We start from the raw sequence: 22431 nt of genomic DNA on the forward strand, positions 1-22431 counted from the left end.
CAGGTATTGTCATTTTGCATCAGTGTGCAAAATTTCATAAAAAAATATAAAGTACAGCTTGAGAAATTCAAGAAATACTGTCTTTCCGGCAAAAATAGGTTGTTCCGGCAATTTTTAAATATTTCCGGCTTCAAAAATCAATTTTATTGAAAATTGAAACATGCTTGATGGTGGGCATCATTGCTATTAATAATGTTTTTGAATGAAAAAACAACCAATTATAAGGAAAAAGTCCAATGAAAATCCAGAAACGACGATTTCCGGCATATTTCCGGCATTTTCGGCCGGAAAAAATTTTTTCTCAAAAATCGGACTCGGTCTTGTTTTGGGCATTGTCAATACGCATCTTTGACCAAAAAACCAGTTTTTCCGGCATTTTTTTTTCGAAAATCGGACTCCGTCACATTTTGGGCATTGCCATTTTGCATCTTTGTGCCAGAAATCAGAAAAAACTAATGAGCCAATCTCGAGAAAAGCTGGTAACAGACGGACGGATGAACGGACGGACGGACAGCGGTTAATCTATAGGACCTCCAGGTAGGTCCTAAAAGCGTGTATCGAAAAAACAGGCGCATAGCAGTATTTTTTGAGAAACGAAAGATTCATTGAAGTGGATAAACTAACGTTATTTAGTTGATAGTTGATAGTAACATATTTGCTGCCAAATATACGAGTATATTCGTAGTAGAGAGGTCAAAATACTGGTCATACTATAAAGAGCCATAACTTTGATACAAAAACTTTTGCTTTTCTTTCGCAATTGAGGCCACAACCCCCACTGTCGATAAAATTCAAATTTTCAATTTCTCAAAAGGGCTCAGCAGTGAACGTGTTAAAAATAACTCTACGCTCCACCGCATAAACTGGCACTCAGTTCTTTCCTCTTTTACAAACTAAGATACATTCAGCTTGAGATTTGTTCGGAATCAACTCATCCTCTTTTCACGGAAATTTCTGAGCTACAAATTGCCGAAGAAGTATTTCTTTTGAAAATCTTGAAGTCTAACATTTTAAGGATTATCATTTTGGTGTTAAAAATGAGAAAAAACTAATGAAGCAATTTTACACAAAGGCAATTTTAGCCCAAGTTCGCCCAAGAAATCATTTTTGCAAAAATCGGGCATCCATCAGATTTTAAACATTATCATTTTACATCATTATGCAAAAAATCAAGGCAATCGCCAAACAAGCTCATTTTCCCTAAAAATGATAAAAGAGAATTTCCCTAAATAAGAAAATTCGATTTTCACGGCTAAAAAAATTTTCGAAAAAAATACCTTTTAAAGACCCTTTCCCTCTATCTTTATGCAAAAAAATCAGAAAAAACTAATGAAGTGATCTCACACAAAGTCCAAAAAACCCTACTTTTAGGCACTTTTTGGCCCAAATTTGTCCTAAAAAAACTTTCGAAAATTGGGCTCCGTCACTTTTTGGGAATCACCATTTTGCATCACTGTGCAAATAATCAGAAAAAACTAATGAGCCAATCTCGATCAAAGCTGGTAACAGACGAACGAACGGATGAACATGGGTTAATTCAAAGGACCTACGAGGCAGGTTCAAAAAATGTTCGATTTTATTCGACCACTGGTATTAGTGGTATTGATTGGCAAGGCCTGTGATCTGTACAAATAACATGGTTTCAGCCCCCTCCCCCAGAAATCTGAAGGGCACCTAGGCCAGGTTAGTAGAAGGGGGCTAATGTTTTGCAATTCTTTGGGGTTACCTATTCATTAAGGGTACCTAGCTGTCTTGATGGAGGCTCTGGGGGTAGGTTATATTTTCCAAATCGAATATTTCAAAATATTTCAAATTATTGAATTTTTTTACCCAAGCGCCTAGTTTTTCCATCCAACTTTTCTTTTGTTTCCCATCACGCCATCTTTTGCTATATTTTTCTAATGTCTTATAGATAAAAAATTCGTTTTTCAGCCAAAAAAATAATAAGTGTTTACAGAAAACTCAAATCATCGCGCTCTAAGGTGACATTTTCTTTGTTTAGAAAAAATAATAATAAAATAATAATTTGGCTAAGAACATTGATCTATGCTTATAATTAGTGATTCTTATAGATAAAGATTCGTTTTTCAGCCAAAAAAATAATAAGTGTTTCTAGAAAACTCAAATCATTACCCTCCACCGTGACATTTTCATCTTAAAAAAGACTAATAAAAATAATAATAATAATATGGCTAAGAACATATTGATGTATTCTTATTAAAAGTGGTTCTTATAGATAAAAATGCGATTTTTATGCCAAAAATTTTTTTTTGCAAAAATCTGCTTGAGCCATCTTTTAACTATGATTGTACCCTACTTTCATGCTAAAAATCAGAAAAAATTAATGATCCAATTTTTCACAAAGTCCAAAAAACCCGTTCTTAAGCCGTTTTTTGGCCCAAATTTGCCCCAAATTTTTTTTTTTCGAAAATCGGGCTCCGTCACATCTGAGGGTTTATGGTCATGCACCTTTGTGCCAAAAATCAGAAAAAACTAATGAGCCAATCTCGAGAAAAGCTGGTAACTAACTAACTAACGAACATGGGTTAATTTATAGGACCTCCACCCCACCGGGGTAGGTCCAAAAAGGAAAAGCTAACAAAAAGTTAAAACAATAAGCTTCCAGACCAGTGTTTTTATAAGGACTATGATATGATAAATTCATGTTTCTACAAAATACGACAAATTAGATAAGGATTTCTCGTTTTAAAATGAAACAATCAATACCTTATTAGGATAAAGCTTTGAGATTTATGATTAGTTATACGTTGAGAGATTAGGAGGTGCTTGTGGCTAAGTGATATTATTTTTCGTTTGAACTAAACTCAAAATATGTAATAAGTAAAGGAAAACTTTAAAGCATACTTTTAGGTTTTATCTAGTGGAGAAAATCCAAAAAATTTGCGGAAGTATTCTCAAAACATAGATTAGTTTAAATTGTCATGTGATTTTGTCAGTTTTGATTTTTTGAATTTACAGTAATCAGGAATGTTACTTGTACATAAGCAGTGGATTATTTTCGGATGATACCTAGATAATTGCTTCGCCTCATCAAAACTGGAGATGCTTGTGGAAACCTTTGCAGATGTTATGTTGTCGTGATACAGTACTTAAAGTCCTTTAGTCTTTTTAAACAAGTTCTATCATTTTAACTACTTTAGGCGTACAAGAGTTTGTGCTTGCGAAAAATATTTTTTCATCGAATTTGCGAAGGTAAATGTCGTAAATTTCGCGATTTTTTTAATGTTCAACGCGGTTGAATTTACCCTCAGGCTCGAATATCTATTGTAAACCTTTCAATAATTACTTTATAAATCAAACCTGATATAGAGAGTAAAAATGTTCAATCAAATTCTATTATCATAACCTCCCATCTGTTTTTAAGCTGGCTTTCATTAGGAGAGATAACATTTCGCGATAAAAAAAAACAGTAACATAAGCTGAAGAAGGCATTTGTACGGCATTTGAAGATGTTATCTTTCAAAAGCATATCAGAGATTTTTGCTTTCTTAAAATGTCTGAGTGTAACAGTGGGTGGATAAAGTGTTAGAAGCAAAAATTCAAGTCAACATTATGTGAGCTATTATGATGTCAGCAAGGCTACTAGATTGATGATTAATTTCTTTAACAACTAAAGTATGTATACTCGAAAAGCTGGTAATATTAGATAGCATTAGGAACGACACCATTTCAAAATATCAGCTATAAGTTGAAGACGGAGAAGAAAAGTTAGAGTTGATGGAGATTTGACTTACTTATGTTTTTTTTGTATCTTTACCGTAAACAAGATTATTAGCTTTAGAATCCTTTTCAGACACTGGATTAATCTATAGTGGTAATTGGATCTATTGATTTTGTCAACCATTAAATAAAGTGGTGCTAATTGACTGTTCTTGTTGAGTCAAACTAAGCCTTGGGTAAATACTAGACTGAAACCTTTTGAATTTAAGAATGTAGAGAGTACAGAGAGAGCTTTATTTTACGGTAACCTCAGGAGGGAGGAAGTGCCTAAATTTCTTGGATGATTGGATAAGATATTATAAATAAAAGATATTTTTCAAGAGTTTTCTGAGAATATAACATTGATATTCCAGGAGCGTTCTTGGTTGATTTTGGCAAGGAGTATATATGTGTTTTTAGTTTATTTTCTCATTATACTCCCCTCAGGACTTCAAAACCAGTTTTTATCAATCTGGCAAAGCAGTGGAAAATTTTCTTTTGAGCATCGAAGGGGGGTAAGTCAGCGTTTTTTGGTGTTTTTGGGCCTTTTCTGCCCAGTCAGCAGAATATCGAGCAAAAAAGGCCATTCCACCTCCGGACTAACACGTTTGACATCGCTAGAATTTTTGGAACTTTGGAGTGAGTGTTTATTGAAACACATCTACTACCGTTATTGTTTCTGGCCAAGCAAATTCTTTTACGATGCGAGGGTACCAAAATTTTTAGAATACATTAAGTATTCTTAAGAATAATTTTGGGTGGTTTTGAACAAACACGTTGAAATAACCGTAGTTTTGAATAAGGCAGATAGACATATAGACCGACAAAATCTAATTGAAAAACAACAAATCAGGCACAAAAGAAGGCTGTAAGCTATTAAGTAAACATGTTAATCATCCTTAATGATGCTCTTAATGAATAATCACAAACATGGAGAATTACACGTTTTTTGTGTGTAGCAACAAAATTACGTTGGACTATTACTGAAATATGCATCCTCGATGACTCTTAACCATACAGTATTGGGATTACAACATCAATCTTAACGTGAGGTTTGAGTGAATCATTTTGAAATGGTATATATACGATTTATAACTTTATAACTCACTCCTTATATAAAGACGGGGTTGATTACATCTAACATATTACGAAATTTGGTTGTAGTGTTTTGTTAATTTAAATGACTGGGTACTGTGGTTTTAGCGCTATGAAGTCATTCTAAACGTCACTGTGTGTACATATAAATATAAATTGTAAAACTAGGGATTGCTTTATTTGTAAATTGATCAAGATGACATAACACACAGTAAGATTAATAAGTTGTTTGAATAAGGATATTTTGCTCTGATCCTTTTTTTATGGAGTAGACTTTTATAAGGTAGACTGCAAGTAGGCTTGCGACTAGTAGATGAGTGCCATTTGGTTCAGTGAAACTAGTTGTTAGAAATTTTGTGTGGAATTGAATGTTGGTAGCGAATTGTCAAAATCAGCATGTGGTAAAAACATAGTCACGAGAAGAGAGTTAGTCTTCTCTTGTGACTATGTTTAGAATGAGTATCAAAAACCTCATGGCACACCCTTTTCAGCAATCTAGTTAGGCTGGCATCTGAAATTTCTCGCTAATGAAATAAAAAAAAGAAAAGCTCTCGTTTTACATTGGGTTCTTTTTGCATTGTTATTGAGGTGAGCCTTGATTGAGACTAACGTACGTTCTCGAACTAAAAACCAAACATACCTTAAACAACCCCTTCTAAAACCAATTTTTCTGCGCAGAAACTCATACAAAAAAGAAATAATATAAAACAAAAACTTACAAGCAAGTTGCAATGCTTTTGCCATCCCTCCTGACCACTTTCATCGTTATTTTGACGACGACATTCAGAAGACCAGTGAATACTTTTAACGTCGAAACAGAACGACTGGTTAACGAGTTTACCATCTCACAGAAACAATCGCTCTTCGGATACAGTGTGGCTCTACAAAAAGAAGGGTGAGTGTGTGGAAAGATCAAACTTTAATATGTGATACTTTGATAATTCAACCCTGTTCTTTTTCTGAAAAGTCTCTTTCAATGGGAAGAATGCACGATAAAATATCTTACTTCTTATCCTGACAGCCCTGTTTCACTTCTCAAATGTTTTTGGTGTGTGGAAACACACTGGCAATTTTTCGCTAAATCAAAACAAAACGATACAATGAGAAACAGTCTACTTAGACGGTGCTTTTATTTACTCAATCATTTCAAACCCTACCGAAATCAAAAAGTCTTATTAAACCAACTTATTCAGAAAAAAAATATTAGTCAGCTCACCATTTTATCTGCTCTTCTTCATCTAGAAATTTGTTGGTTGGTGCGCCATTAGCTTTGAATTACGGTGGCAATAAAACAGGAGCGATTTATTCATGCGGTGGCAAGAACAATAATAACTGTGTAGTCATGGAATCCTCAGGTATCTTTATAATAAAGCTTAAAAAGATAAGAAAGGAAAGAATTCACATTTGCCTTAATTTTTAGTCTTGTCTTGTACATAGTGTTTTGAAAAATATTCCTCTAAGACTAGGCTAGCGAAAATGGCCTTTCTTCGCTACGACATAATCTAAAAACAAGAAAGTTAAATAGATATCAGACAGTATAACAGTAATACCTAGCTCAATTTGACTTGTTGTTCCATGTTTCTAGGTGTAAAGAATCAGTTCCTGGGTGTGACCGTGACATCACTTAATGACCACACCTTTTTCGGTTCACCGCGTTGGAACAAAGAAGGATCACAAGAGACCATCGGGCGAATCATTCTAGTGGAAAAGGATAAAATTGTGTTAGAAAAAGTCCCCTGTGGCACTTGTAAGTGATAGCTAGTCCAGCTTGTACAAAACGTTGTTTCAACGTTTATTGAGTATTCACTACGTCGAATAAACGTTAAAGGAACGTTGAAACAACGTCGTGCGTCAGCTATGCACGCCCCTGCTAAATTAAAACCATCTCAAACACAAAATGAAAATTGCATTAGAACAAGATTTGTGGTGGTACTTGCGATATCCGAATTTTTGATTGTTGTTCAATTATACTACCCACCCTGTATCAGGATTTAATCACTCACTTACCAGATGTAGGAGTTTATACTGTATTGAGGAGCTTTCAGATAGATTTATTCTACATGAATCTAAGTCAATCCACAATGAAGGTTGGTTGGTATATACAGCTGACGCCCTCTTATTCGACGTTCTACTATTCGGTACGCTCCCTTATACGATGAAAATCCCATTACCCATGAAAATCGAATCTCGAAGAAAGCGAATCGATTTCAAGAACGTCAATCAGTAAAATCTACAATTAAGACTGCAATTTTCGATTTCATTTAGTACCGACTACTCACATTGGGTATGGATATTGCCAATCAGGATTCAGCTCCAATGGTCTCCTAGACAACGAGAAGCCGTTATTTGTATACGGGACACCCGGTGCGTTGCGGTTCTCCGGCGCTCTCTTTGCCATTAATGACCAACACAAGACTGTCACCACTTTGAAAAATCGAGATAGTTTGAAATCATCGTCTTACATGGGTGAGTATAATTTTTTTCCATTCTTCTCTAAAATACGAGGGAAAAAAAGAAGTAAAAACGAGGGAAAAAAAAGAAGTAAGATTTTTAATTACAATTGGTCTATTGGTTTATCAGTTATTGGCATTTACATTTTTGTCATACAATTTCAGTTACATTTGTCCATTTATTTTCATACAATAGTACAAACAGATGCAGATTTATAAATGCAAAAGTATACTTAGACATACAGTTTATTAAGTTTTCTTCCTTGTTCTTCTTATATAGGTTATTCATCAGCAATTGGAAAGATTTCAGATTCTAATGAAGAAGGTTATATAGCAGGTATGAAACAATTTGTTGTGTTTTCAATATTATCAATATTAACTAAAGATGAAAATTTACTCGTGCTCAGGAGGCAAATAGTTATCATGAATTGAGGTTCACGTTGAAGGTTCTCTCTTTTGATGGCGGGTTCGGCTCACCGCAGACCTTTATAGACATTTCCTATAAGAGACTCTCTTTGCCAGAGGAAGATCAGAAGCCTAGGGGATCTTAGACACATTTTGATAAATGTTTTTTTCTATTCTCCATTAGATGTAGTTGGTGGTGCGCCAAGAGCCAATAACATGACCGGTATGGTAAGTATCATATGTCTACTTTGCACCATAGTGTATCTCGCCTTTATCGTTGCGTAGTACTTCTACGGAAAACAATTTTGAAAGATCAGTAGATAGTGGTCGGGTCTGTTCACAGACAATGTAATAATCTGATTTGGAAATGGGTGGTTCTTTTTCGAAATAAATGTGTAGTGGAGAAAAGGTAAACGGTGAACAGTATAATATGAGTTGTTGCAGAAAATTTTCACAGTAAGTTTCAGTGGGTTACTCCTCACAGAATAAAGCTGTCTATAATCTTTAATTAATCTATAATTACCCCGTGTGCCTGCCTGTCTATTCAAATGTTTTCATCTTTTAGGTTCTCATTTACAAATTGACCGATACAGGATCGTCAGTCTTGGAAAAATTTCAGGCGCCCGGCGAAAAGGTAACGAACTTCAATGTGCATCCATTGCCCCATGCTGACTGAAATTTTGAACATAAGCGCCTTATTTGTCTTAGCCATAGAATCCCCAGAAAGCTTTAAAACCTTCGGAGTCACTTTTAAAAACAAACTCTTTGCAAACTCTTATAAAGATTATTTGAATTTTATTATTTGAATAGAAATTCCTTCTGCTATATTTGAAAGATCATTGATAGTAAAGTAATTAAACATTACACTTATAAACACAGCACTTTCCACAGGTCAAGGTAATAACATCCATATCTATAATGGTAGCTCATTGCATAAGCTCCTTTGCAAAATTTCTTCAATCACGACCTCTACAACGGATCTGAAAAGTATCCATTTACGTTTTAGGTGGGCACATATTTTGGAGCAGCAGTTTGTGCGGTCGATCTGGACAATGATGGCAAAGATGATTTGGTGGTTGGAGCACCGCAATTCGCAAAAATCATCGACGAAGGACGAGTTTATGTTTATATGAACCGAAAGGGATACAGATTCGTAAGTCATTGTAACCTGGTTAACTGGTTTATTAATCATCATGTCAGAGAGCGAGAGTCTAAAAGAGTGCTGGATAAAAGCACGAGGCACTAACAGATCTTTCCTCTACGTTTATCAAGCTCCAACAATCATTTTCCTGTGACATCCTTCTGACATCCTTCAGCTCATCGGGCAAGACAGTGTACAGTAATTGTAAAATTGTTGCTTTATCGGGTTTGTTAAAGGACCATCAGCTATAACATGAAGCAAAAAGAAAATGGATGTTTTATTCTCAAGCTTCATCCTCCGGGCAAGACAAGCACTCGCTGAGACCTGAACCCTAGTCACTAGGCCTCGATCTCATCGTATTATGTTTTCATTAAACAGGTTATAATGTAAAAATTCCTGAAAAAATTATACACCAAATAATTTTTCCTATCAGACTGGATTCGATCAAACTTCAGTTTTGGAAGGAGATAACCAACAAGGAGCACGTTTTGGAAGTTCAATTGCAAACATTGGTGATATTAATAAAGATGGTTTCCAAGGTAAGGACTTGTGATATTGTGTCCATACGATGAATGTCTCAGCGCTGGAGCCTCCGCAAGGGGATTAATTTTTTCGGTATCTCAGGGAAAATGGTTAACATTGGGGGATTCAACGCAGGTTTTTTATTTGTTATTTGTCCCATTTTCCGTTTAGACATCGCCATCGGAGCACCATACGGAGGGGTAGACGGTAAAGGCATGGTTTACATTTACAACGGTGGACAAAATGGATTACGTGTAAACCAACCTCAAAGAATTGCAGCCAGTGATGTTTCAAATACACCACCTCAAGGATTTGGGATCTCCCTGGCTGGTGGAGTTGATATCGATGGTAATGGATACACAGGTAAGTTTCTATTGTGTGACGAAGACTGTTTATTGACACTCTATAATTCGATTTTTAAGGGAACAAACATTTATTCAAATTAGAAAAGATTCGAATCACAGAAAGTGATTTAAAGTGACAGAAAGTGTTCCAGCTGTGGGGACCAGTAATTTAATTCGAGAAAGATTCGAATAATAGAGTTCTAACGGGAGTTCTAACGACTGGGATTGATTACTCTGTACCAAAGATTTTCTTTGTATGTTTATCAAAGTGAAGTACGGAAATGAACTTTCGTAGATATTTCTGGTATATTTACATAGATAAAAGGATTTATATTTAACTGAATGGTACTGATAGTGATACCAATTATTTTGATATATAATTTCGATGTATTCTGACTCAGATTTCGAGTTCTCGACTCTGGATTGCACAGCTCCTTCATTTCACTATCCTTTCTTTAGATCTTGCAATTGGTGCGTTCAAGAGCTCGCAAGCATATACTCTGAAGTAAGTGATTGACCACAACGCTTTTGTGTCCGGGGATGGGGTTTATAAATCAAAATGTCCAAAAAGTTGCAAGTACCAAACGAACAAGACTTTTTTCTCGACACCGTCCCTATTGTAGCTATTTACAAATACCCTCTGGAATCGCGGGAGGAGATTGAGTGAATAATTGAGAAAATAAAATTCCTTCACCCTCCATTGGCAGACTTACTCGGGAAAATCCCAATAGAAGTTTCTCCTCGGATATCATTAACTCCTGCAATTCTTATGGAGATGGGCTTTCTAGACGACCCACTAACACAAGAAGAGATGAAAGTAAAATGATAAATAAAGTTATTTTCGTTTGAGTTTAAGAATAAGAAAATAATTATGGAGATGTTATACAAGATCATTAAAACGATATTAATCAAAATTGACAATCTCGTACCAAAAGCACCACTTTCTAATTTTACTGATAGACGTAGGTACAATCGTGAGCGCTATTTGAATCATCAAAAATCAAACTAAGGGACTGGGTTCGAGTTTGCAATTTTTTATTTTTTTCAGAACACGGCCAGTGATTAATCTAGAGACAACGTTATCGACCAACTTGCGTGCCGTACCAAGTCAAATCAATGAACAATACAGATGCACCAAAGCTGGATATACTTCCTTCAACTGGTATACTAAAGAGTCAAACACATTAAAAAAATTTTCATTTTAAGAAAACGTAATCAGGCAATAATTTAGTGGTTGACTGAATTTTTTTTTTTTTTTTAACGAAAGAAAACATTATATCAGTAAATTGCTGCTAGTATTGAAACCGTTTTCTAGATCATTCGACTCCTGAGCTGCAGAATAGAAATATTTTCAATTTTCATCTTTCAGCATTGAATTATACATCGACCTCAAATACACACAAAAATCAGCTTCACAATATATTGGTAAGGTTAAGCATCATATTATTTTCCCTAATTTCTCTAAAAAGACAAAAAATTAATCTTATTAAAGGTGAAATCTTCGTCCTAATGTGCTTCTTTTGACGTACAAATGACAATGTCTTAAGGCTCTCGATTTTTCGCGTTTTACTAAATGGCATTTTGGGACATGTAATAAGACTTTGTAAGATAATATAGCAAAAATTTTTAGAGGTTTTGCTTAAGACCGTGGAATAAATAAACAACCCGAAAATGCCAAACCAACTGATTATCCCTCATTTCATTTGATAGATATTTCATACACGATTGATTTGGATGTCGAAAAGCTTGACAAAAGAGCAGTTGCTATAGAAACTGGACGTACACAGATCAAAGGTGTAGCAAAATTACAACTCAATGTTGATAAGAGAATCACTCAAGTCATTGCTGTATCTGTAAGTCACGATTCGTCCTCGTCTTTAGAGAAAAGAATGATCAATTTGATAGATTCCAAGAAAATTTGCATTGGAATTGCTTTTTTGCAGTACTACTGTTTCTTTTTGTACCGCTTAAATCTAACTAAGATAACTATATAGTATGGGGAATTTTAAAATCTCTCTATTCATGTTATGCAATGCAATGTCTTCCACGAACCCAACAGCTGATTGGCTGATTTTACGTCACTTGTAACCAATCAGCTACTGGGTCCGTGATGTAATAAACATTCAGATTACATGTCCCTTTTCAGGTATCTCAAGACTTGTTAACAGCCATCGAGTTTGTCAGTCGTTACCAATTACAAGAGGACGCAAGCACATGTATCAACACACCTTGTCCGATTTTAGATCAATACGGAAGCTCCGTAGACAAACACCTTGTTCCGTATTTCAAAGAATGTGCGTCGGAAACAGTGTGTAGACCGGATCTCATCTTGACCAGCGCTCTGGCTTATCCAAGGTGAGAAATTTGACCAAGGAGTTGAGGAAATCAGAAGCAACGCTTTGAAATTACAATAAAGGTCCCTCAAAAAAAATCTCAAGGCAACCAAGGAGTCCCCTTCATAATTGTATGCATAATTGTAAAAATGGGATAAAACGTTCAAAAGCAACTCACAATACTGTTTAGTTTAAGCTAAGGTTTTTAAAAAGTAGCACCATGCTAGCTCACTTGTAATTAAAGAACACTCTCTCCTTACTCATAGGAACACAGGGTCAACCAAGATAACATACGGTGTAGTTGAGCGAGTAGATGTGTTGGTGATGGTGGAGAATGGTGGTGAAAATGCATACCAGTCCTCCATGACAATGAAATATCACAGTGATCTTCAAGTTATTGGTGTGGACATTGAAGAGGTCAGTAGTTCTGTGCTCTATGAGTCTAGATAGCCGGGTTAGATAGCTAGATCAGGTGAATATTATTTTCTTATCTTGGTAGATATATCTTAACCGGATCCGTTTAAATGCGTTTTTATATAGCATGGTGTTAATTTTCGTGAGCTAATAGCTTGGTAAAGTCTTACCTTACATTCTTTTTAGATTAAATAATTGTACTTTCATAAAGTAAGGCCTATCTTTTGCTGATAAATAAAAAAGTGCACATTTAAAATCAAAACAATTAGTCAATATCTACTCTTCGCTTTACAGAAGACAACCTTATGGAAGACAAAGCTCTTGGATTCATCAACTCGTCAACTTGAATTCATTCTTGGCAACCCTGTCCGAACTAATTCAAAGGTTTGACTTGTAATATATGTATTATCTCGATTTCAAATAAGCAATGGGCTTTTCCAGAAAAAAAACCGTATTCTCCCTGTTGAGGAGGTCCATCCCTCTGTGGCTGGAAATGCTGTAATCCCCTGGAATTCCAGGCAATTTCAGGTTTGAACCCCTCTGGAATTCTGAATTTTAGTAGGATTTAAAAGACTACCCCCATGGAATTCCAGTTATTTTTGACAGATTTTGTATCTCCCTATGGAATTCCGCCACATATCAAACCTTACCCCCTTGGAACGGAAATTGACCTCCTCAAAAGGGGGGTATACGTTTTTTTTTCTGGAAAAGCCCAATTTGTTTACATTAAATTTTTTTGCCAATTTAATCATGAATATTCCTGAAGAGTATATTGTTATTTTAAAAATCCAAAGTTGGGCAACCACCGTGTAACTGACACGTTACGAATTATACGTTATAGAGGAAGCAACTTGCATGTTGATTCCTGAATGAAAAACAAGGTCTTAGGAAATTCATGACTCTACTTAATACTAATTACAATACTCCAAAATCCTTTTTTAGTTACTTGTACGAGCAAGATTCGCTGTTTCAACAAAGCAAAGACCAACAGCCTCAAAATATGTGTTTGAAATGGGAGCCACAGCGTAAGAACATCGTTAACCTATGTTTATCCATCATATTAAACTAAGCTTTCTATCTGGAATAGATTCAATTTTTAATATATTGCTTCAGTCTAAGTCTAAAATCGGTATTTTCCTAGTGTCAAGATCAAGGTCAGGCTTTCATAGTCTGCTTTTTAACAGAAGAGTAAATTGAACATCCTTGAACATCCTTGAACATCCATCTTGCCATCCTGTCAGTCAAGGGGATATTTCACGGCAGTACTTTTGTAATTCTTACATAGGTTTGGAGAAGAAATGAACAAGAAAGACAATAAAGCAATTGAAGAAGTCGATGTCTCTGTACAAACATGCATTGACGTTATACCGTAAGTTTTCTCAATGGTCTAGTCTCGAATGATCTGGAAAAGCAACTTACTAAGGATAGTACCACTACCCCACCACTATCATTCGTATCATCCTGTCCGAGAAAATCTACCTGAAAGGGTTCGGTTTAAGCCATATGAATGATATCATCTCAATGTATCTCAAGTCAAGATGCTGACATATACATATGGTTGACAATTTACCCTGTTAAGTAGGAGGGGGCTACACTTGATCCATAGCATACTATACCGACATAGTACGTCAGTCGGCATTAGTTGGTACTCTGCTGACGATATTTATAACTTCAGAGGTGCCTTTTTCGGCACATGTACAGTCCAAAAGCTTTAGAATATTCTCCGTCGTACAACTTCCCCGAACATTTCAATTACGTTAAGTGAAATCTTACTCATTTCTCATTCATAGTGTAGCGAGACCATCAGAAGTCTTATACCAACTAGATACCGCCAAACCTCCGCCTCCTTCACCCAAAGAAACGCCCATCAATCAAACTGTGACTACAGAAGTTGTTGGTAGTAAAGTCATCTATTCATTTACTGTAAGTAGAGAAACTGTTCTGGATTTTATAGCAAGATCAGACCTTTGAGAGCTTCATAAAGCTTTTTAGTGTTTCTCCTTGAGCAGTATAAGATGGGTTCCTGAAATGTCACTGATTGACTTTATGTATTATTGTTGAGCCGAGGCAAATAATAATCAGATTTTTCCAAATTTTACACACTAAGAGTGTGCACTTTTTCTCATCTTTGCTCATTTCGACCCTTACAGTGAATTTAAAGAAGCTTGGAAAAGGGACCCTTAAGGGCCGCACGTACGGAAGATAAGTGCTCTCCCCCAGGTATCGAGCCGTCTTCCTGAGAAAATTAAAAGTCACGAAAAAGTCTTGCTTGGCAATGACCCGATATTTGATGCAGATTTGATATGGTAAACTTCTTAAACTATTTTTTTCACAAGGTCAAGAACACTGGTTCGATGCCGATGCCAAAGATGGCAGCCCATATTCGAGTTCCCGTGCAAAAGAATGGAGAAGATATGGTCTACGTTGTCCATCTATCGGTAAAATCAAATTTTGTGTTTGTAAAGTTGGCCTATATATGGGTTTTGGGTCGCGGTGCTCCTAGGTCCAGACTTAACCGATACAAGGCCTAAACTACTGAGTAATCGCATATGATACCACTACATCACTTAAAATTCTCACCCGCTTCTCGTCCTGCTTTTATGTCACACTTAATGTGATCTTTCATCTAATGCTGGTAGAAAAGTGTTGTTTGAGAAACGTCAATCAATTCTCGAAAAAATTACATCAAACTAAATTTTTTTATTTTTCAGGTCGATGGATCTGCGTGTCTGGAAGAATTTAACGAGCTCGGATATAGAGTAAGTGTGCGTTAGTTACTTGTTCTTGTCAATTTATATAAGTATAGCAAGTAATGGCATTGAGCAGTGATTACCTAAGAAGAGTCTAAATTCTCTTTGTGTCTGATAAAGAGTTCTTAGATATTAGATGAAAGATTCCCAAGAAGAAGGCGTGGGACAGAGAAACATGCCAAAAATCTGAATTATCAAAAGCAACAAAGAGCGTACCCAATCAACAGCAATCTCGTACCCAAAGCCACATGTACCACTTTTTGATTTGACTGATGGACGTGATACAATCGTCATCGCTATCAAAATTATCAAAAGCGAGCTAAGGGACTAGATACGAATACTTTAATCGTAGAAATTTTGGCGAGAATAATTTTAGCGTATATTAGAGAGTCAGGAAAATCTTGATTTTTTTTGGATTTATTTCAGCAAATCACGATTTCAAAAAATTTCGCGTGGATAAATTTTAGCTAATATTCGTATTACATCATTGACTGAATTCGTTTTCTAGCATTTCTTTGCACTGAAACCCTTCCTATTGATAAAAATGTATCAAGGCAATATAACCAGAAATTTCGCGCGGATAAATTTTAGCGATCTGTCCATTCGGCATGTTTTAGCGAGATTTATTATAGCGAAAATAGGGAAAACTCGCTAAAACGCTAAAAATAGTCAAGCTAAAATTTCTACGATTAAAGTATTTGGATATTCACGCTAAAAAAAAATTACTAAATCGTGAACGTTTTTCATTAGCTTGAAGACGGTATAGAGGACGAGATTGAGACGGAGATCACTCAATCAACCATCTCAAAGATCGACGCGAATGTCAACAACAACAAAAAGAAGAGAAGACGTGTCACAAGAGAAACACACTCTACTGAAGGCGAGGTATGGGATTGTTTCCAGTGTAATTTTTAAAAAGAATGAGGATGAATGGATTAGGAGACATTAATTCAATTTTCCAGCAGACGACAAATTTTAATCTCATGAATAATAGAGATGAAATGGAGTCTTTCGTCTAGACGTTCGAGCTATTGAGACTTTGTTAAGTGAAGGGGTCTGAAAACTTGTTCCAGTTACGGGGACTTTAATGTCAGAAATCCCTACGAGAAATGATGACTTATTTTATTATTAGGTCTCATGGGAATTTTTATAAAAGTACAATAGGATTTGTGAAGCCTAGAAAATTAGAACGGAAATTTTTCCATTTTTTCAAGTACTGCAAGGAAGGCTGTAAGACGTACACATGTCACATTAACAGTATCGAATCGAATAAACGAGTTATCATCACCATGGTTACACGGTTGTGGGATTACAATCTACCAAAGATCGACCCGAAAGAAATTAAGATGGAAATCAGTACAAATTTTGTTGGTCCACAGAAAGATATGTTTGAGCAGAAAATTGGATGTAATGCTACTTCCATGGTAAGGATTTTTTCATCGATCCGTAGGATATGCAACCTCTCATTTCTGAAGTTATAGTCTGCTAGGATTAGCTCAGAATAGTAATAGTCCAAAAAACTGACCAGACAAATTATATATGAAAAGTTTCCAAATTTTATGTAGCAACAAAATTATGGAATAAGGACAAATTAAATGGAAATAGGTCTAAGAGCCACCAGAGCCACCGTAGTCAATTAGCTTCGTTAAGTTTTGGCCCAATTAAGGATATATTGTGACGTCCGTCTTTTAGTAAAACCCTGGAAACATTTTGACCCTTAAAATGGTCCGAAATTGCCTAAAATCAACCATATTTTGTTGTGATGTCTTCAGCTGCCAAAGAAAATTTATGTTTTCGAACCAGACTCAGAAGAAGGGCATTGAAAACGACCAAAAAACCTCCTTTAAAAAATCTTTTTAAAGAAGACGAACTATGGGCAATATTGGACGAGTTTATTTTTTCTGTTTAGATTTCAGTCCCCCTTCAGAAGAATATCATTCAAGACACAAAACCAATCCCTTGGTGGATTATCTTAGTATCTGTCATCGCTGCTCTTATACTTCTAGCTATTCTGGTCTTCATTTTATACAAGGTACATGTTAAGAAAGTTATTGGTCATTTTTGCTATCCTTGCTACCCTCCTTTCATTAAAATTATGATTTTTTTTTACCATCCCCTAATTTGACAGCCAAAACAGTCAAAGACTCAAGTTGGACAGAAATAAATGGCTTTATGCACATCGTGTTTACACGCCCCCTCCTTTAATATATATGACTTTTTAGTTTTCAATAACTGCATGACTTAGCTCGCTTTAACCATATTTTTCAACACATTTTTTCAGTGTGGCTTTTTCAAACGTGATCGCAAGAAGAAAGATGCAGTAGATGGAGAACCAACAGAAGACTCCAAATTAAAAGATCTCGAATACGACGAAGATGATGAATAAATAATTAAAACTACTCTCGGGTACCTAATAGCTGTCCCCCCCCCCGCTTATTAATTTTTGGGAAAATATTTTTGAAAGTTCCCTTTTTTGTCCTAATTCTGCTGTATTAGCCTCCTTTTCAAAAATTTTCCACCCAGGACATTTTATTCCACCCCCCCCCGCTTATTAAGTTTTGAATTTTTTTCCAACCCCCCCCCCGGCTATTAGGTACCCGAGAGTAACAAACAAAGTCAACCCCGATTTTAGCTCAATTTCGAATCACTACAGTGCAGGAACCATTCTTCATAAACCCTGGACAAAGCTATAGCAGCCATCTTTGATCAATCTTTTTTTGAAATGGTATTCGCAAAGTCATTGCAGTAATAAAATTTTCGCCTAACATCAAAAGAAGCTACATCGGCAGAGTTTAAAGAAAAGTAGATCAGGCGCTCTCGATACATTACAGAGATATCGAGTAGGGTGTTGCCATATTATTTGACTATATTTTTTCGAAAATTGTAAATATCTATACTTTATAAAATATTTAAAAAGAATTTGAATTAAATCCAAAGCAACACCTGCAAGAGCATAAAGAAAATAACAAACAAGCTTAAGTAAATATTATATTTTTGTATTTTTTTAGTTTATTTTTCAATTTTATTTTATAAAATTTACAATCTGTAAAGCATAGAAAAAAATAGTCTTGATAAATTTGAGTTTAAGTGTTCGAATAAAGAGTCTCTCTTTCATTAAAAATTGGTATAAAAACTGGTTCTGTATATCTTACACGAGGTTGTCATAACGTTATCTCCTTCTTAGCGAATCTTGCATGTTTTACCCTGAACTTTCTACCTTGAGCGTGAATGCAGTGTGTGATTTGTTTTGGATTTTAATTTTCGAGTTTTCCAAGGATTTCGTGTTCACGGAAAATGAAGTATTCCTGACGAGGAAAAACAAAAGGATAAAATATGTTGGGCAACTTTCTAAATTCTAAATAAATGATAGGTGATCAAATTGATTGTCAAAGTTTTTGAAGTCGTTATCAAAAGCACAACTAGTATTGAATACCGATAATTCAATTCGACCGTGGCATAAGCAAATGACTTAATGTTAATATAGAGTCCCGAAAGTCAAAAAATTGTCAGAGAGAACCTAATCTTTGATAAAATCGTAATTTAAATTGCATAGCCACACAAAGAGGCATTTCAAAAAACCTTGACTTTTCAAAAGTTACAGAGAAAACGGAAAAGCGAGAAGAAAAAAAAGACGAGCTATTGCCGATTCTTATCACATTTCTGACAATATTTACCTGGCTATTGAGTTCGATTTTGGTTCCGCCAAATTCTGGAAGAGCAACTTTATCGCCTTCTTGAACAGCTACTGGTGTGACTGAACCGTTCTGTAAAGAAGCACAAATGATAGAATATTCGAAATTGAAGCATAACCCAAAACAAAAATAATGTAACTTTGCAAATTAAAATTCTTAAGTGTCTTAACTTCTTCAAATTGAATTCAGTTACGGAAAACCATAAAATATTTTTGCTGCAATTTTCTGCTGTTTAGACATCACATAAATAAAGACTCACCTCATTTCTTACTCCTGGTCCAACTGCAACGACAGTACCTTCTGGAATTTTATTGACACTCGTCTCTGGCAATAGGATACCCCCTTTGGTTGACTATGGAGAAAAAAAATTATACAATAAGAATTCACGAGCAAAAGTTTTTCAATAAGTAACCAAATTGCTAACGATGGATCCTTCAAATTGGCTAATTTTCTTCACTACCTCATAACCATGGTAGATGATGGCCCTTTACCCAAATAGTGTAAAGTAGGTATAATATTAGGGGTAGTCAAAGCAACTTTTTTCAGAAAATGATCCAAAATGATCCCTGACCCGAAAATTGCAAGAAGATAAGAATACAATACCAGAAACCCTAAATTCATATCAATTTTAAAACCAGGGAGAGAAGATGAGAGAGGTAGAATTGAAATTAAACCAAGAAAGCTCGACCAAGTAGCATTTACTCATCTCATAATAACTTACTGTTTCAGGTACAAATCTTTGAACCAGTACTCTGTCGAACAATGGGATGAACTTTCTCAAGGCAGACTAAAATAACAAGAGAAATGTTACTATTATACGAAAGAAGTTTTTTTAAGCATTTTTAAACCGGATAATTCAACAGCTGTAGCATAAATAATATACATACATATAGTAAGTGTGATATAGTGATCTCATACAAAATCTATTCAGTTTTTTGAGATTTTAAAATTGGTTCGGTATCTGAGTCCTATTTTTACATTGAAATCTTTGAAACGGAGATAATCTTAATTTCGGGCAAAATGAATGGCTCAAAGACAATAGAAAAATATGGATGGGTGAAAAATGAAACTAAAACATTTTTTACTCTGAATTTTGGAAAACACGACAAAATCCTTTAAATTTTGGAAATCAGAACCTTGTATTTTTTAAAACTGTTATCTTAGAGGTCCTGCATAAAAAGGCTACATAATTCTTTTATACTAATATAAAATACAGTAAATAATGAAATGTTATTAACAGTTGTTGGTTTAGACACCAATAAAAGGATACAGGCTGATGAACTTTAAATTTGCAAATGCCTTAGTGGGCCCGTATTTTATCGCCCCCCTCCACCTGGCACCCCCTTTGATTCAACCTCTTGTTCGAGATTCTGATGGCCTATATAAAACTCTAAAATCTCTACGTAGTTATGAGTAAGTTTTGCCCAAGATATTCCCTTTCCCGGACGGGCGTTACAAAAACAGGATTTTTCACATTTCGCACCGCTTCACTTTCCTAGTTAAAAGCCCCTTTTTACTTAGCAAAGTGGGCCATCCAGAAATTTGTCTTCGACGACCCTTTTAATTTTTTCTAGCCGAAACTTGGCAGTGGAATCCTTGTAAATGCAGTTGAAAAACCAACTTTTCCTTTTTTACCAGGCCCAAAAATTCAACCTTTCTTTCCGTTGATCTCTTGGTTAAAACTTTTCCTTTGCTTTGGTCAGGGAACCCAAAAAGTTTATTGTGCGGATGAATTTTTACCATGAGGAATATATGTTAGTTATCTTGGCGAAAAAAGTTGGTTGTGGAAAATGGGTTGACCAAGTTCAGTGAAATGAAGTAAAGTTTAATGAAAAAGAGTTTATTTAATGATTTAAGGTAACATTAGTCGCGAACAATACTTTCTATGTTATTTCTTCCAAAATTGGGTGTTTTCTTGTAACACTTGGTTATTTTAAATTGGTTTTAGATAGAAATTCTTTTTTCAATTCTGTTGAAACCAAGATTTTGATAAGTTAAAAAAAAAAAATTACAAAAAAGGATGGACTACAACCGGTTTTTTTTTTTGTAAGTCCAAACAATGAAAAAAATAATGCTCCCAACATAAATTTTCTGCGTCCTTTTCGTTTCAAAACTTTTTCGGCAATGTTCCCGCGGCAAGTGTTTTTAGTACGGGATAAACCGCTCCAAGGGTCTTCTTTTGATTCCATAAAATATAATCCAAATGATTGAAATGTCCTACGAAATTTTGTCTACGTCCAGCAATAAGTAAAATTTGTGGTAAATTCGCTTGGTTGTTTTTGGTCTAAAGAAGGTTCCGGAAAGATTGTCTGGGTTTTTTCAGATTCCGCAGTAAGTTCGTCATCACAGCCAAATGAAAATTTGATTTCCCTTTTAGTTTCTCCGTATGAACCTATAAAAATCTCCTAAAAATAAGATCGACCTCAATTGGTTATCTCATTGGGCTTAATGCTCACAATGGGGAACCCTCGGTCGCTAGCATTTTTTTCCTTTCGAATTTTGTTTTTATTTAATTTGTATTTTATTCCGACTCCATTCATTTAAGCATGTACCATTGGACAATAACGATAATGGGTGGATTAGGCGTCTTCCCAGGCAAAAGCGTGAAAAGAATAAAAAATGAAACTGAAAAAATGAAAAACGGAAAAAGGAAGAGAAAACTGGGAACACTTTATTTTCTTCCTTCTAATGAATTTTTCATCTTCGAAGACAAAATTTGACCCCATGGAAAAAATTTATTATTATTCTTTAAATAAGAAAACATTTTCCAACCCTTATTTAAAAACTGGGTTTCAGCGCTATGCGTCACTTTCTTTTCGACCCCTTCATTATTTGCCAAGTTTTGCTGCAAAAATACCTTCATTTGGTCGGATATGCCTGACTGGACATTTCCGCCAACCGAGGAATATTTGACTCCGGAATTTGCGATTTCTGAAAACTTTTGCCCTCTGAAATCCTGTGTCGTCCGCCCCCCTGTTACAGACAAATTCTGGAATGGCCCATTATCATACTGGGTCTGCAGGCTTTGCTGTTGGATTTTTCAAGAAAATAAATTCAAAAGCTACATGGTCGTGTATCCCAAAACAGGTAAAGAACTAAGATATAAATCACTGTTAATTTGAAAAAACATACCATTTTCGTTGACGATTATATTATTTTCCTAGGAGAATAAAAGTCTGCTGATAGTTTCCCCAAACGTTCTGCTTTTGTGAGCTCTCCTCGATTTTTCTTGCAAAAGTTTCAAGTTCATTGATGAATTTGTTTCAATTGCGTAATCTTTCATTGTTAGTAAAAATTACTGACCTGTACCAAATTACCGAATACGACAGAAACAATGGCTGTCGGCATAATTAACAAAGGGAAAATCAAAACAAACCTGGTCAGCAAATTCTAGCTTGATTAAAAGTGAGCACGTGGGTTAATGGCAGAACCTTCTGGAGAAATGTTGCCTCATAATATATCGCTAGAAGTAATTTCACAGACCAGAACCTTTTTGCTTTCTTCAATAGGTTTTGCCCTTAACAATTCTCATTGCGTCATTAAAAAACCGGTATGTTCTGGTCCT

At 35.3% G+C, this 22431-nt stretch overlaps 2 protein-coding genes across 2 annotated transcripts; one reads left to right on the forward strand and one right to left on the reverse strand.

Annotated features, from left to right (window-relative positions):
* Positions 1 to 5382: 5382 nt before the first annotated feature.
* LOC136820120 (integrin alpha-V-like) lies at positions 5383 to 18261 on the forward strand. The gene is made up of 26 exons (XM_067076359.1): positions 5383 to 5710; positions 6058 to 6170; positions 6401 to 6562; positions 7081 to 7281; positions 7546 to 7602; positions 7855 to 7898; positions 8236 to 8304; positions 8677 to 8823; positions 9245 to 9350; positions 9505 to 9696; positions 10137 to 10182; positions 10726 to 10839; positions 11047 to 11102; positions 11388 to 11530; positions 11824 to 12032; positions 12277 to 12427; positions 12719 to 12808; positions 13367 to 13449; positions 13710 to 13793; positions 14215 to 14347; positions 14761 to 14862; positions 15136 to 15183; positions 15925 to 16059; positions 16389 to 16598; positions 17084 to 17206; positions 17456 to 18261. Exons 1-26 carry the CDS (start codon positions 5547 to 5549, stop codon positions 17558 to 17560), a joined length of 3087 nt encoding a protein of 1028 aa, XP_066932460.1. The 5' UTR covers positions 5383 to 5546; the 3' UTR covers positions 17561 to 18261.
* LOC136820122 (10 kDa heat shock protein, mitochondrial-like) lies at positions 18155 to 22097 on the reverse strand. Its single transcript, XM_067076361.1, has 5 exons — positions 21999 to 22097; positions 19588 to 19653; positions 19126 to 19218; positions 18849 to 18938; positions 18155 to 18479 (listed from the first exon to the last, which is right to left on the reverse strand). Exons 1-5 carry the CDS (start codon positions 21999 to 22001, stop codon positions 18429 to 18431), a joined length of 303 nt encoding a protein of 100 aa, XP_066932462.1. The 5' UTR covers positions 22002 to 22097; the 3' UTR covers positions 18155 to 18428.
* Between the last annotated feature and the right edge of the window lie 334 nt (positions 22098 to 22431).

This window comes from Clytia hemisphaerica, unplaced genomic scaffold, assembly GCF_902728285.1.
Source record: "Clytia hemisphaerica strain Z4C2 unplaced genomic scaffold, Clytia hemisphaerica genome assembly, whole genome shotgun sequence".
In the NCBI taxonomy this organism is placed as follows: domain Eukaryota; kingdom Metazoa; phylum Cnidaria; class Hydrozoa; order Leptothecata; family Clytiidae; genus Clytia; species Clytia hemisphaerica.